This window comes from Talpa europaea, assembly GCF_964194135.1.
Source record: "Talpa europaea genome assembly, chromosome: 9".
Taxonomy (NCBI): domain Eukaryota; kingdom Metazoa; phylum Chordata; class Mammalia; order Eulipotyphla; family Talpidae; genus Talpa; species Talpa europaea.
This window is the reverse complement of record NC_140076.1, coordinates 32630185-32645480: the sequence shown is the minus strand read 5'-3', so window position 1 is coordinate 32645480 and position 15296 is coordinate 32630185. Positions and strand designations below refer to the sequence as shown.

Sequence of the window (15296 nt, the reverse complement as noted above, 5' to 3'; positions counted from 1 at the left end):
AATGGGTAACTCTCTGGGCCTTCTGTTCCTCTTACTCTCTGCCAGGACCCCACAAGGACCCTCCCAGTACTAAATTCATAATCTGGGAGGAAGCATAGGCATTTCCTATTTGTGAGGAAGATCAAAGAGGAACAAATGTTGGGAAGGGTTTAGGCTGAGTTTCTCATGTTCCTCAGGGGAACTGGGGAGGGAGCTTACCTTTCCCAGGATTGTCCTTAGGAAATGCTTTCTAAAATCTACTTACACACTCTGCAATTTAGACTGACTTCCATGCTTTGTGTCCCAGTGCAGCGGGTCGTCGACATCGGTGGAATCAAGCCAGCCACTAATTTCAGGACTGTACTTTTCTCAGCTTTGCGGGCTCTGGCTTTAGTACATAAAGAAGATGCTGCTACGTAAGCACCAAAGACCTGTTAAGTACGTGAATTACTGACCACCACCCTACTCTTTGTCGCTGGCCCCATGCAGGGCCTCCACCAAAGCAGGTTGGGTTCCAGGGTCCCCTCCCCCTCAGCGTGGGTGAAGGCAAGGACAGCCTCAGTGCTCGGGCCATGGAGTCTTACAGCCCCTTAACCCGTGTAGCAGTTGTGTGCAGCTGTCTCAGCTGTACCATTTCTGGATGTGCCTTTAAAAGATTGAACTATGGGATGGGAGCACTTGAGGGTTATCTGGAAACCACATACCTTAGGATGGGGCAGGTTCCGTGACTCAGTTGGCCGGTGGCAGCCTAACCCTCATAACTCAGCTGACCACCTAGTTCTCTGTCTGTGCCTTGGTTCCTGACAGCTGCTGCACTAGCCTCCCTGCTTCCGACGCTCTCAGTGGAGGAAGGGAAGTTACATTTGGAATCATGTTCTGGGAGTGAGGGAAAGGTGGTTAGGTTTGGTCCATGTACCTACAACTAAAAGACTGTTAACTAGAGGGGGAGAAATACATCTATATCTATATATATATATATAATTTTATGTAGCCATTTTTATTTATTGAAGAAACTAGATCTGATTCATTGCAAAGGTTTTACACTCAGAAACAGAGTAACCATCAAAGTCCTATATAAAAGCCCTGCTCCCTGTCACTTTTAAAAGCCAGAGTAGCAGTAACATTTGTTAATGGACAAGCGCTGCTACTTTGGCTTCTGTTTTTCTGAATGGATGGAGACAGTGGAGGGCTTTGTGGTTTCAATAGATTTAATATTCAAAAACTACAGTATTCTACATTTCTTAGAAATAAACTTTTAACAACCCATAATTTTTTTCCTGTTTTGAGACATTAACTTAAGTTTAATAAAGCATTCCTTAAGATCATTTTTTAAAGGCTCAAAGTGAAACAGATACATTCAGCATATTGACCACTATAGTACTGCATAAGCACAGCTCAGGGATTTAGCTTTTTTGTGTTTCTGCCCCCCCCAACATGTCTGGCCCATGCCTCCCTGCCCTTAGGAGCAGAGCTTTGGTAGGTAACAGGACAGGGAATGAAAGTCAGATGACTTTTCCAAGAGCTTTCTGGTCAGCTTACTTACCTACCAGAGTGAACTACAAAAATTCCATAGATGTGAATTTTAACAATGGCAGTCACATCTGTATGTGGCAAATAAGCAGTAATCTAGAATGAAAAGCAGGGTTATTAGCTTTTATAAGGTAGCCTAGAGCAAAATGGGTAGCCAGGAAGGTTCTGACCCTACCTATTCTCCCCCTTAGGGTTGGCACCCAGCCTAGTACTTAATGAAGATGCCTAGAGGTGGCTGTGGTTATCCTTAAAGATTCTAACCAGCCTAGAAATTTTGACTAAACCCCAGCCTCTGCTGGTAATGCCCTCTACAATTTGATAGGAATTTTTCTGGGACTCTAAAGAGTTCCCTTCATAACCTGTTCAATTTCACTCTCCATCATAGTTTTTAGCTTTTTGGAAAACAACTCCAGGCTGTGGGAGGCAAGACAAAACCGCCCACTGGACTTGGGAGATTGAGGTTCTTAAAAGGCTTTTATTGTAGCCAGAGTGTGCAGGGATCCCACTAGTGGGCGGAGCCTGCACCAGCCTCCTCTTGTCCTAAGATTTGTCCAAATAATAACAGCCAGACATCAGAGGTTAGTGATTTGGGCAGTTGGGAACTGCCACAATTCAAATCACTCTTAAATTTTAAATTCTCTTTTCAAACAAATACAAGGCACACTTTATTCTAAATTAGTTAACGCAATAAAATATGGAAGAAATTTATAATCAGGAAGTGTAGCTTACTGCTAAAGTACAAACTACTCTGCAACTTTAACATTTTCCTTTCTTGTAATGCCATTCTGAAACCTGCTCTGTTGGCTTCCAAATTTTGAGTGCTCATGTCTCAAATATGTTTGGGCAGCTTCTAAAAGATCTTGCCCTTCACCCAGAGGTAACTGCTTTAAGGATGAAACTGGTTGAGACTGGTTTAACCTGGAGCTTACATGGTTCAGCTCCATCACAAATAGTCTTCACTAATCTGGGCCTCAGTTTTGCAAGCTCTAAAAATATTGTGTTACCATTCCTGCTATATTTCTTAGCCCTTCTGACCTACATATATAGTCCCTAAAAATTCCCTTACCATTATTACATTTATTTTAGCATTATTATTAAAATAGAAAATAATAGCACAAATTTATAGAAAATGTTCATCAGTCTGCTTGTCTGAAATGTGCTAAATGCATAAATTATTCCCCACAAAACTAGTTAAGATAGACGTAAACTCAGCTGGAAATTTTTTGTCTACCTGCATTCAGAAACCACTGTGGGTGAGGGAAGACATTGGATGGGAACTTACACAGGGCAAAGTCCATATTTCTAAAGTGCTAGCATCCAGGAGGCATTTAGAAAGTGTTGGTAAAGGTAAATGGGGAGGGCCTCCCAGGTGGCACAGCGGTTGAGCGCTGGGTTGCGAAGCTGCCCGCGGCTGCAGCGCCGGTTCGATCCCCGGCTGCTCCCCGGCCACCGGAGGAGGGTCACACATGGTGCGCAGACCTCTCCTGCCGCCCGCTGCTCCCCTCAGCAGTGTACTTCGGTCCTTCTGCCTGCTCTGCTCCCCGCTCTGGCTCTGGTGAATTCTCTCACCCTCCCGCACTTCTGACTGTGCCCAGTGCATGTATAAACAAAACAAACAAACAAAATAAATTAAAAAAAAAAAAAAAAAAAAGGTAAATGGGGAAACGACATTGCCTAGCATTTGGTAAGAATTAAGACCTTTTTTTAAAATGTTATCAGAGTAGTAATTCTATTTAAGAATCTATCTCAATCTTCACATTTACATTCTAGAAAAATTTGCCTTAGTTGGAAATGTGATGTGTCAGCCTTGCATTTTAATTCTTAAAACATAACAGTGTATAAAAACAAAATGAAGGGAACTAGCCTTGGCTATTTTATGCCCAGTTCTACAAGATGATCAAGATTTGATGCAACTGAGAAGGGACCTTACTACAAGGGCCAAGAGACGCTTGCACTGATCCAGAAGAAATACATACATTTCCAAGATGTACTTAGTTGAGTGGGAAGTAATAAACATCTGTAGAAAAATGGAACCAGCTCCTATGAAAGCCTGTTAGAGCAAGCTGAATGGCAAACCCCAAATACCTGCTCATCAACAAGTGTTTCCTGATCCCGTCAGGTTTGGGGGTAGTGGTCCAATGGTTCAGTCTGAACAAGCTGGTGTTTTGTGGACTTTTTTTTAGGAAAAGTCCCAGTTCTCTAAAGCCACATCAGCAAGGCCTATGAAGGCAAATGTAGAATGTGGATCAACCACCATGGAAAAGAGGTATAACCCTAGCTACACATACTTCCAAGGCCAGGGCTTTGGGCCTATTTGAAAAACATCTGCTACCCTTCCGTAGCCCATAATTGCTAGGTGCTAAGCCCAGCTCTAGCCACTGGGGAGCAGCCTCTCACATTCCTAGAGGCCTACATTAGCTTCCCGGGGATTCTTAGAACCGGGGATTCTTAGAACCGTGCTCTTACTGCAGAGGGACTGACCAGTGACAAGGGAGTGAGTTGTCTCAAATTGCAGGCTGAGAAATCTGTGTGGTCTGTGATCAAAATAAATATTTGATGGAAGAGAAAACAATGCATCACATATATCATGAGCAAATCAAATCTTGATGCCTGATACCACCTGCAGTGAGTGAGAAACCAAGGCTCTTTGGAGAAATGATGGGGCAGAGTAATAAGCACAATGAGCCAAGAGCATCCTGTCAGATCAGAAAAGGAAATACTTGAAAAAATGATAGGAGCAGTTATAGCGATTTAGGCTTAGCCCAAAGCGGTGCTCTCTGGCCAAAGCTGAGGCCACTTGAGCACCAAAATAATGTGTTAGGACCATTCATGAGTCCATAATGAAATTCCATTACTTAAAGGTATTTTTAAAAATGGAAGAAGGGCCTTTGCTTATAGATTACCAAGTACAATTGGAAAAGGTGGTGAGTGTTGGAAGTGAAAATTCATTTTGTAGCCATAAATAAAATTGCAGTTCACACAAAAAACACCATTGAATGCTAAATCTAAGGGGAAATTTTGATGAACAAGACATTTGCATGTTCTGAAAGTGTGTCTACATATACCAGTTATTAATTCCAACAGGAAAAATACACTGGAGAAATTGGACACCATTTTGACCAGATGAACAAAATGTGCCACCACCATTTCTTAGAAAATCAAACACTGGTAATGATTTCACCACCACCGTGATAATGTGCTGAGTAAGAACACCTGAGGTGGTTACCAAAGTGGAAGTCACCCCCCCAAAGAAACAAATGAAGTTGATAACATACCTTGGAGTCTAGAGTTCCTTAGAAACTACTTACTCATAAGGTGCTTCTACAACAGAGAAAACAAGCATATACATTTTTTAATTTAATGTCTCTAGCATTAGATTTTTCTGTTGTGACTTTTACATGAGGAGCTTGCACAAACACCTTGTTCCTTAGAAAAAGTCTGACTTTCACGGTAGATATTCCTGGATTCTAATATAGTAGGCAAGCTATAGAAAAGCCGTGCAAATCCAAAATCATTATTTTTAGAATTGCAGAATTCAAGATATTCTACATTACTTGAGATGGTGGCTAGTGATTTTCAGCTTAGTGAGGGCAAATTAAAAAATTTGTTTCTGGGGCCTCCCTGGTGGCGCAGGGGGTTGGGCACCACACTATGAAGCAATCGAGGCCTCTGCAGCAGCAGTTTGAGCCCCGCTGGCCAGGGGGCAGCCCACTTGGTGCAGCAGACCTCTCCTGACTGGCCCACTGCTCCCCTCAGCAGTGTATTTCAGTTGGTCTGGCTTATACCCCAGCTCTTGTGTGCATAAATAAATCCTTAAAAAAAAAAAAATTGTTTCCAAATTTCAGTAAACCAGTATAAAGCTCAGTTTGTTTCCCTCATTTTTTCACTTAAAATATTCACCATCATCAGTGAGTAGGTATGTGGTACCAAGTGACCCCAGACAAAATGCTCTATAAAGGACACATCACTTAGGTAGAGCTCTGGCCAAGAAGGCATACACTGATTCTAGTTATAAGGAGACATCACTCAAATCCAAAATGAGGTATTTTATATGAAAACATAAAGGGCCGTGGCAGAAACTACTCACCAAAAATATCAATGACATAAAAGTAAGTCATGACAGCTATGTACCACATCAGATCATTGGCTGGAAGCTTTGCTGGAGGACATTACCAGACAGATGCTAAGTTAAAGTGTCAGACCAAGGTTTAAGTGAGGTTGAGAATCATCCTGTGGGATTTTAGGAAATGGCATCAAAGTATTTAGGTATGAAGAGCTATGATGTATGCCATATACACTCAACTGCCTCACTTTTTTGGAGAAAGGAACAGTGAAAAACAAATGTGGCAACAAATACATGAACGATGGGTGACTCTGCGTAAAGCATACTCAGATTTCTCTGTACTTACAACCCTCCTGGAAGTAATTTCGCTATAAAATGTATTTTAAAATACCTCTGGTGTATGTAACTAAAAATATCTTGGTTGTATTTTGTGAGCTTTCACAGATAGGCCCAATTCACATCTGCCATTCACTCTGGTGAATGGTGAGCCACCCTGCTGGGCTCTGCTATCTGAGTGACTGTTGACACCATTTACCTTGGATAGAAAAATAATCCTTGGGTCTTCGATTCAACTTGATGAGTAATCTGGTAAAAACAAGCAAAAAAATCTAAGAGTGACTTCTACTTGAAGACACTGATGCAACTAGGACATGACTGGTGTGGAGTTGTCCTTTTTATATCAATTCTGTACAGAGAGTGCAAAACTGATGCTTCATTTTTTATTTCCCCTCTGCCCTCCCTCCCCACCCTTGGTGATGGCTGTACCCATTTGAGCATTTCTGAGCACAAAACCATAGGTAAGTCTTAAAATAGAGGAGCAGAATTCTTGTCTAAACAGTTAACAGAGGGGATTAGCTGCAAGGATAGCATAACTGTTGTGCAGTAACAGAAGCTGCCCAGATCTTCTTGGTGGACAATGCATAGGAGACTTAGAATTATGGAACGTATGTCCCCCCAACCACCCTTCCCCACCCCTACCTCCCAACCCCCCATTCCCACCCACCCACCCCCATTAATAGTGTTAACAAAAGCTTAATTTCCAGTTCTAAAGTGCAAATGATTTGGGTATGACTGCTGTGGCAACAGGTCTGAACAGAAAAAAATGAAGTCCTCTCTGCCTATGCGATGTTTTCCAGAATATAAAAGATGAGTTCCATGACGATGGGGCCCTCACTGAGCTGGCAGGCCCCTCCATGGATCACCGGCACCAAAGCGCTGTCCAGATCGTTCATGTACTGTGAGGGAAGGGGCTGGCCATTGCTCCCCGCTTGGTAGCCAACCTACACCACAGAGAGAAGGGGATGACAGGTTACTGGACAGAGATCTTTCCAAAGCACTGAGGGTGAAGGAGATTAGACAGGAAAGGAGATCTTCTTGGCCAGGGGCCAGTCAATAGCAGTGAACACAAAATTCTCCTTTTCACTGAACTGTTACTTACCCTGTCACTTATCCTGACCCTGCCACTTGGTAGTTGTTAGACCTTGGGCAAAATGGGTTTAAAGGACCTGTTTTGGTCTTAGCTTCCCAGGAAAAAGGCAGGGGAGCATGAAGGTGGCATAGAGAGAGAGGGAATGTCAAAATAATAACTAAACATTTGGCTGTGAAAATTAAAATGAGAAATACACCAGGTACTACCACAGCAGGAAATGAACACTTGCTCTTCCATCCTTCCTTTCATCCACACATTATTTTGGAGCACTGTAGACACAGGGCTTTGAGGATAAACACAACAGGGCTCTTGCCCTCACAGAGCTAACACACTTGGTGGAAAAATAAACTATTCTTTGTTTTTTTATAAGGTAATTCTTTCCAGTCATATTATCAGTACCACTCAAGAAAGGACCATGATACTTCATTCGTATTGTCCCGATATGCTTAGTACAGCACTGGGCAAGACATAAGTAGAAAAGAAATGATTAATTCATGACCAGTCAGAAAACAGAGCCAGATACCTAACTTTTCACATTTTTCCCTGATAATGCCAAAGCTCTGAATCAAAACAAACACTAGAATCCAGGATCCAAAATCTCAAAGAAATTAGAATACTAGGCCATAGATAGACAAACCCGGCCAAGGAATTGGGGGAGGGAATGTGTGTGTATAGGGGGGCACTGTTACAACTGGATTGTTACTATAAATAGTATCAAAATAGGTTAGATCAGACAAGGAAGGAACCTGGTCATAGAAGACCAGCTGACAGGAGAATTCACAGGGAAATAGCTCAAGTCCTGTCCATTAACTAGCAGGGAAATGCTGACAGTAAGATACACGTTGAAGACAGAGGTCGTCAGCAGAAAGCTGCTACAGTCGAACTGAGAAAACAAAAAACAGGACAGCTTGAGGGCTGCTTTCTGAGGGAACCAGAGTGATTCCTGAAGGGGAGGTCTAGGGAGGTCTCAAAGAGCAGCATCATTCAGGCAGGAAGCAGGTCCTCACACACACACACCTGTTCCTTCACCTCACACTAAAAGTAAAACCAAGTCCTTACAAGACCTTCAGGTGAAGAAACACAGGTTCAAATGGCCGAGAAGCTAAGCAGCACATCACTGAGGGAATACTACACCTGACCAGGTCAGAGATGCAGCAAATTAAGATCTCCAGGTTGATGCAAGAAAACTCACATGCCAAAAACACAGACAACCCAAAGCCAGCTTCAAAGGCTGCCTAAGACTCCTCTTACCTGGTCTGAGTCAAGTGTCACACGCAGCCCCAGTTTAGTCATTCCGTCTTCCTTCAGAAGCTTCAGGTGGGGACAGAGAGCAAGACAAAAAGCCTTGGCAACGTGTTCGGTCAGTCGGCTGTGATCTGCAGGGTCACTCAGGCAACTGTGCTGGTCATCATTTTCTAGGAAGAAAACCTATTCCCCAGACAAATGAGACTTACCTCATGCCCAGGAGTCATGTGGAGAAACAAGTGCATCAGTTTCCTGTGTTGCAGTACATGACCCCGAGATGTGCCAGAAAGCCTACTGCCTACAGGCTACCTCTTGGCCATGGTCATTATGGAGTATTCTTCTCAGAACTAGAAAGGCTTTCATTTTGCACATTCATTTCTAAAAGATTATCCTTTCATATGGATGGTATTCTTAGAAAATGATCTTAGAGCCTAACACAACAGCCTTATAGATTATGTGACTCAATTCCTTCATGTTACAGGGTAACACGAAGTTAATAGAAGGAAGACTTGCTCAAGTGCATAGATATATTTAGAGACAGGGGCCAGCCCAAAGCCAGAATCCGAGTCTTCCGTCTCTTATCAAAGACAGAGCATTAGGGCCCAGCCACTGCTGAGGCCAGAGCTGTGCCAGTGTCCTCACACCAAGCTGAGCATGTATTGGGCAGAGGCAGAAGCACAGCAGCTTGGAGCTGAGTCCGAGTCACAAGGAGGAGGATCAGGAAAAAGTCCTTTGCATTCTGAATACCTTTTAAAATGGAAATCCCCTGTGCTCTCTGGTTACTATACAGAGTAAATGATATAAAAGCAAAATATAAAAGACAATATAAAATGCACACATATCCCAACAGTTTACTGCTAAGTGGCTCATGCTAAGAATACGGCAAAGGGGGCGGCTCTGGTGCACCAGTGAGGAGCAGTGTGAGGAGCAGGGAAGAGCCCTTGGGGTGGGAGCCAGGCAACCTCCAGCCCTGCTCCACCAGCTATCAGCACAGTCATGAAGTTGCACAAATTCTTTGAGTTTGTTTTCTCATTATGTAAATGAGATGGGTCTCCCCCATTTCACTGGGTCACCTGGAAGCAAATGGAGGTCAAACTGTATTCTGATGGATAAAGAGGCTTTTACATGTTCCAGACTCTGCACTCCTCAAAATGTTTCAGAGAGATAATCATTACAAAGTAAGCAGCTAAGGCTATTGGGGTTCAAAAGAAAACACTGAGCCTGGTATGAAGGGCAAGTCACTGGGAACATAAAGCTTGAGAACTGGAGAAACAGGTTCTCATGTCTGTGTTAGCAGGAAACTGCTGTGTGAGCCTCAGTCAAGTACTTAACCTCTGTTGGCCTCAGACGCCTTGCGTTGAAAATGGAAAAGCTAGCAGTTACAGAATTTTTTTTAAAAAGATTTATTTATGTATACAAGAACTGGGGTATAGGCCAGAGGTGTGGGGGGTGAGAGGACTCACCAGAGACAGAGTGGGGAACAGAACAGGCAGACTGACTGAAATACACTGCTGAGGGGAGCAGCGGGCGAGGCAGGAGAGGGCTGCTGCACCATGTGGGTAGCTCCCTTGCCGGGGATTGAACTTGTGCTGCAGAGGCTGTGGAGAGCTTCATAGGTTGTGTCTTAACCCTGTGCGCCACCATGAAGGCCCCAGAATTTTTTTTAAAAAACTAAGACTCTAAAAGGAATGCTGGGGAGTTCAAAATTTATTACCTTATTTTATAGATGAGTATGAGGTTCAAAAGAAATTAAGTGACACACATCGCTTCTCGGCCTTTTGGCTAAGATCAAGTGTAGAAATTAAGTGACACAGGACCTTATTACTCTCAGAGAATAAACTCTCTGGGAGTTCCTCTCATCCCCAGGTTAGGCTCTAATACAGTTTTCAAGGTAAGGAACAACAGAGTGGAAAAGAACTTAGGGGTTGGCCAGGCCTGGCTTTGAATCTGGGCTTTTCCATTATTTATTTGCCTTATAATCTTGGATCAGTTACTTCGTCTCTGAGCTTCAGTTCTTATTGGTGAAATTAGTAATTTTTCAAGACTGTGTTTTCTAAGATAATTTTTAACTGTGAGTGCAGCAAAACCAGTGCAGCACTGAGGAATACAGCAAAGATGGTGTGCGCCATCCAGAGGTGTACCCTTCTTAAATTCAATGCAAACAAACCTCTAAAATCTAGTTCATAGAAAGGAGACATCAGGTTCCTACTGGCCGTCCTTGGCAGTATTTCATCTTGGTGAACTAAGACACACCAGAGCTGGGCACTGGAGTATAATAGGTAAACAGATTTTTTCTTATCTTCTTTAAACAGTGGAGTGTTTCTCTGGGTCTAGCAAAAAGTTGTGCTCCAAGAGGGTCACTTTCAGTTCCTTACCTCTGTCCATCTGATGACTTTTCCATTTGCTTTATACTCTGACCCATGGAATATCTTCACGCTTGTTATAGACTCCATAGATTTCCCATCTATTGGACTTAAGACACTAAAAAAGAGCAAACAAGAGAGATTGATGAAACTCTTGACGTTGGAGGACCCATTTCTCTCATCAAGTCTTGCTACTAATTATACTTGGTGCCTCACTGTAAAACTCAACACAGTAAGAAACCACTGTGCAAAAATACATATGAACAGAGCTCGCCTCGAAGAGCCTATGCACTGAAATAATTCAGTGACCACATGTAAAACAGGAGCCTGTTCTCTTTAACGTAAAGGAGTTGTTTACCCAAACCTGCTCTCGTTTCCCAGCCTTCGCTTTCTCTTGGCCACTGATCCAATCCTGCTCTACCTGCTACTCTGCCGCCGCATTCTACTCCTGGCTCTGTAATGACACATCACGTTGTACTCTCCATCCGACTGCATTGCTGCCTTACAAATGAACTTCTGAACTACTCAGCTGTGTGTGCTATATTCCCAGTATTGACAAACTGCTTGGAACTTGGGAGTTAAATTACAGGTTATTTGAATACAAGAATTATTTGACCAAGTGTGTTCACTGTGATAGTGCTGATGGGATCTGATGAGTAAGAATCACAACAAATTTCCTTCAGTGCTAAATCATCACAGCCAGGATCCTAATAGAAAAGCCACTTTTTATGGTCATTTCCTCTCTGAAGTGTAAATGGGTAGAGATACACATTCATTCTGATGGGGACTAAAAATAAATGGCATAAGACTCCAAACATTTCCTAACAATTTTCAAGCCTGTTAATTTTTTTTAATCTCTATGTAGGAAAGATCAAATTTAACATAAACTTCCACATTAGGGAATCAAAAATATTTAAAGAACATTAAATGTAACATCTTTTTTTTAATTATTTTTTAAGATTATTTATGCATACAAGAACTGGGGTATAGACCAGAGATGTGGGTGGGGCGGTGAGAGGATTCACCAGACAGAGTGGGGAACAGAACAGACAGACTGACCGAAATACACTACTAAGGGGAGCAGCGGGAGAGTCAGGCGAGGTCTGCTGCGCCATGTGGGTTGCTCCCTGGCTGGCTCAGGGATCAAACTCATGATGCAGAGGCTGCGGTCAGCTTCATAGGTTGCGTCTTAACCCCTTGCGCCACCAGGGAGGCCCACTAAGTGTAACTTCTAACTCATCAGACAACAATGTCAAAAAAAAGGGCAACCTTAGTTCGTTACCACACTTTTGAGTGGATACTCAGACACTGAGGGACAAGCTTGAAAACATTAAATCTATACACTACAAACTAAAATCCTGAGTTTGAGGGCCTCCCCGGTGGCGCAGCGGTTGAGCGCTGGGTTGCGAAGCTGCCCGCGGCCTCTGCAGCGCCGGTTCGATCCCCGGCTGCTCCCCGGCCACCGGAGGAGGGTCCCGAATGGCGCGCAGACCTCTCCTGCCGCCCGCTGCTCCCCTCAGCAGTGTACTTCGGTCCTTCTGCCTGCTCTGCTCCCCGCTCTGGCTCTGGTGAATCCTCTCACCCTCCCACACTTATGACTGTACCCAGTGCTTGTATTAAAAAATAAATAAATAAAATCCTGAGTTTGAGAATCTTCCCTAACTCATTCTTGTCTGCTTTTGAAGCTGCTGCCACTGGCACTTGCTGTAAGAAAGGGTAACCTGCTTATCAGCATCACTTACAGCATCAGATTATCAAACTTTTTGGCTCCAGTAACTATATTCATATCCAACCACAATAAAGAATTAAACACGAGTTCATTCTGAAATTAAATATTCCAGTGAAGAACGAGAAGATAAAAGGTTATTTGTACAATAGGCAAATTTACTCACTGATTAGGTTGCTTTTTTTCTGCTCCATAATGAAAGTTTTTAAATCTTATTTTTAAACTGGTGTCCCATGATCTGCCTTTGCTCCTTTTACTCCTTCACACTGGAATGTCCATTCTGCCACAGCTATGTGGCAAAACCTACTTCCTCTTACCAAATTCAGCTCAAACATCAGCCATTTCTCTATGAAGTCTTTCTGGAGTACTGACCTATTACCTCTTCCAGCTTCCTCTTTTATCTTCACTGTATCCTACAGAGTTTTCTATGAGCGTCTTCCATACTTTGGTATACTTATTTATAACTGTCTTCAAAACAAGACTGAGTCACATGTCAGCAGGGACTATCTGGAATTCATTTTTTGTATTTTTAGAGGTCTGCCTGAAGGATGGATGGATAAATGAATGAATGGAAGAAAACCTAATGCAATGGAGTATGGTCTAGCCATTCAATCAATCAATTTTTTTAAAGTACAAAGTAGGTACTAGACAGTGTTTTAGGTGGTATAGCAATAAGTAAACCACAAACCCTGTGTAACCTATAGAGCTTGCATTTCAGGGGAAATATGATAAAATAAATAAGTAAAAATACATTGTATGTTAGAGAGTCAGAAGTGGGCTGAAGAATATAATGCAGTGAGAGCAGGGTAGGAAGTATGCGGCTGAGAGGGAGGAAATGTGTATGAAAGGGTTGTAATTTACACAGGTTAACCAGAGAAGGCTTTATTGAGAAAGCAGCATTTCAGAAAGACCTGAAGGAAGGAAGGAGTGACTCATGTGCTATCTAAGGTCAGAGTATAAGCTGAGAGAACATCAAAGGTCTGAGGGAGGAAGGTGTTAAGCTCATGGAAGAAGACAGGTATTCCTTCTAAGAACTAACAGGGTGCGTGGAGGGGTGCACAGATTGTGTAAGACCTTAAGGGTCATAAAAGACTTCAGCTTTTCCCTGAGTGATATCGGACGCCTGTGGTGGGTTTTGAGTATAGTGACATTATTCTGGCCACTCTATTGGAAACATAACAGGTTGGGGACCGAGAGGAGGCCAAGAATAGAAAAAGAGAAACCAGGACCTCCCCGGTGGCGCAGCTGTTGAGCGCTGGGTTGCGAAGCTGCCCGCAGCCTCTGCAGCGCCGGTTCGATCCCCGGCTTCTCCCCGGCCACCGGAGGAGGGTCCCACATGGCGCGCAGACCTCTCCTGCCACCCGCTGCTCCCCTCAGCAGTGTACTTCGGTCCTTCTGCCTGCTCTGCTCCCCGCTCTGGCTCTAGTGAATTATCTCACCCTCCCGCGCTTCTGACTGTACCCAGTGCTTGTATAAATAAATAAATCTTAAAAAAAAAAAAAGAAAAAGAGAAACCAATTAGGAGACTATTATAGTAATACAGACTAAGCAATGGTGACCTGAAGTCGGATGGTGACAGTGGAGATAGTGAGAAGTAGCATAATTCTGCATATAATTTGAAGTAACGCTAACAGCGTTAGCGGGGTTACTACTGGATTAGGAGTAGTGTGTGAGAAAAGAGACATGTCAAAGATGACTCCAAGGTTTTGGCTTGATCCCTAAGCATAGAGTTGCCATGTAGTAGGAAACAGTACAGGACTTGATGCCAAAGGAGGTGGTCTTAAGTTCTAGTCCTGCAATTCCTAGCTTTGTGCAGTGATTTAGCTTTTTGGCACCTGTTTACTCATCTGTAATAAGGGAAATAACAAAACCAGTTATTATATCAAATGAAACCACACTAGCAAAAGTGTCCTATAAGCCATGAAGGGCTAGGCTATTGCTATCATCTCAGTAACTTGAGAGTTTGAACTGTCAACTCCTTCCCTCGTTCTCCTCTCAAAAACATGCATAGAAAAAACAAGCCTATAGGAATGAAGACAAGAAATCAGAAATTTTAAATTCTATGTCACATATACAGGACAGTCCTTTTTCTTAGGCAGGGCTCTCAGTGAAGCTATAAGACACCAGTGCAGACAAAACCAGCGTGTATGTGGCCCATAACTACAATGCCACAGGGGACACGTTTGCTGCACTTACCCCTTGTTGACGTTCTTGTCGTCATCCACCCACTGGATGTGGATGTGCTCCTGGGGCTCCTCGGCATCGGCCTTCCCACAGGTGATGGTGAAGTCCTTCATCTCCCGCAGTGCCTGCCTCAGGGCGTCCATGTTCTCTGCAGTGATCTGGACCATAACGCCATCTGAGAATCAGCACCAAGACAATACAGATGGAAACAACACTAAGCCAGGGAGCAAGGCAGATGTAATGTGGTATTTGGTGCCTAGAACATCACGCTAGAATTAATCAGAAAGCTTTGCTCTGCTGTCTAAAATTGACAGATACAAAGACGTTTTGTTCTCTGAGCTGAACTTCCTACTTACTTAAAGTGCTATGGGGAGTGAACGCCAAGGTGGGCTCTCCTTGAAACACCTGTCTGCTGACTTCACTCAGTCACAATTAAGAGTTTTTCCTGCAACTGTTCAAAGGAAACCCCACACGCAGCCACATCCCTCTCTCAGCTTCAAAGAGCATCTTGTTCCTGTTTCCAGGCATCCATGACTAGAGCTTAATCATGCTCTAATCATACTTATTTATTTGCCTCTTAGTTGCTCTCACCTAACTATCCTAAGTCAAAGGCAAACACTGAAATGGAGGGTAAAAGTTGTCGCATGCTGAGCAGTTACCCTGCTTCAGGGACACAAAACTGTCAGCTAAAATAATGCTAAAGAGCTTCAATGAAGATTTCATAAGTAGGTAGTCAAGTGTTCTACTGACTTAGAGTAAAATAGAATTCCCAACACA

At 43.2% G+C, this 15296-nt stretch overlaps 1 protein-coding gene across 2 annotated transcripts in view; it reads right to left on the bottom strand.

Annotated features, from left to right (window-relative positions):
* Window positions 1–6690: 6690 nt before the first annotated feature.
* Window positions 6691–15296, bottom strand: part of ZFYVE9 (zinc finger FYVE-type containing 9) — a gene marked incomplete at both ends in the record, with an annotated part of 73526 nt that continues 64920 nt past the window's right edge. For both annotated transcript variants that reach the window (XM_084243918.1, XM_084243917.1), the window contains 4 exons: window positions 6691–6852; window positions 8253–8429; window positions 10622–10727; window positions 14532–14694. In XM_084243918.1, the coding sequence (XP_084100044.1) occupies window positions 6691–6852; window positions 8253–8429; window positions 10622–10727; window positions 14532–14694 (608 nt within the window). The remainder of the gene's footprint in view (window positions 6853–8252; window positions 8430–10621; window positions 10728–14531; window positions 14695–15296) is intronic.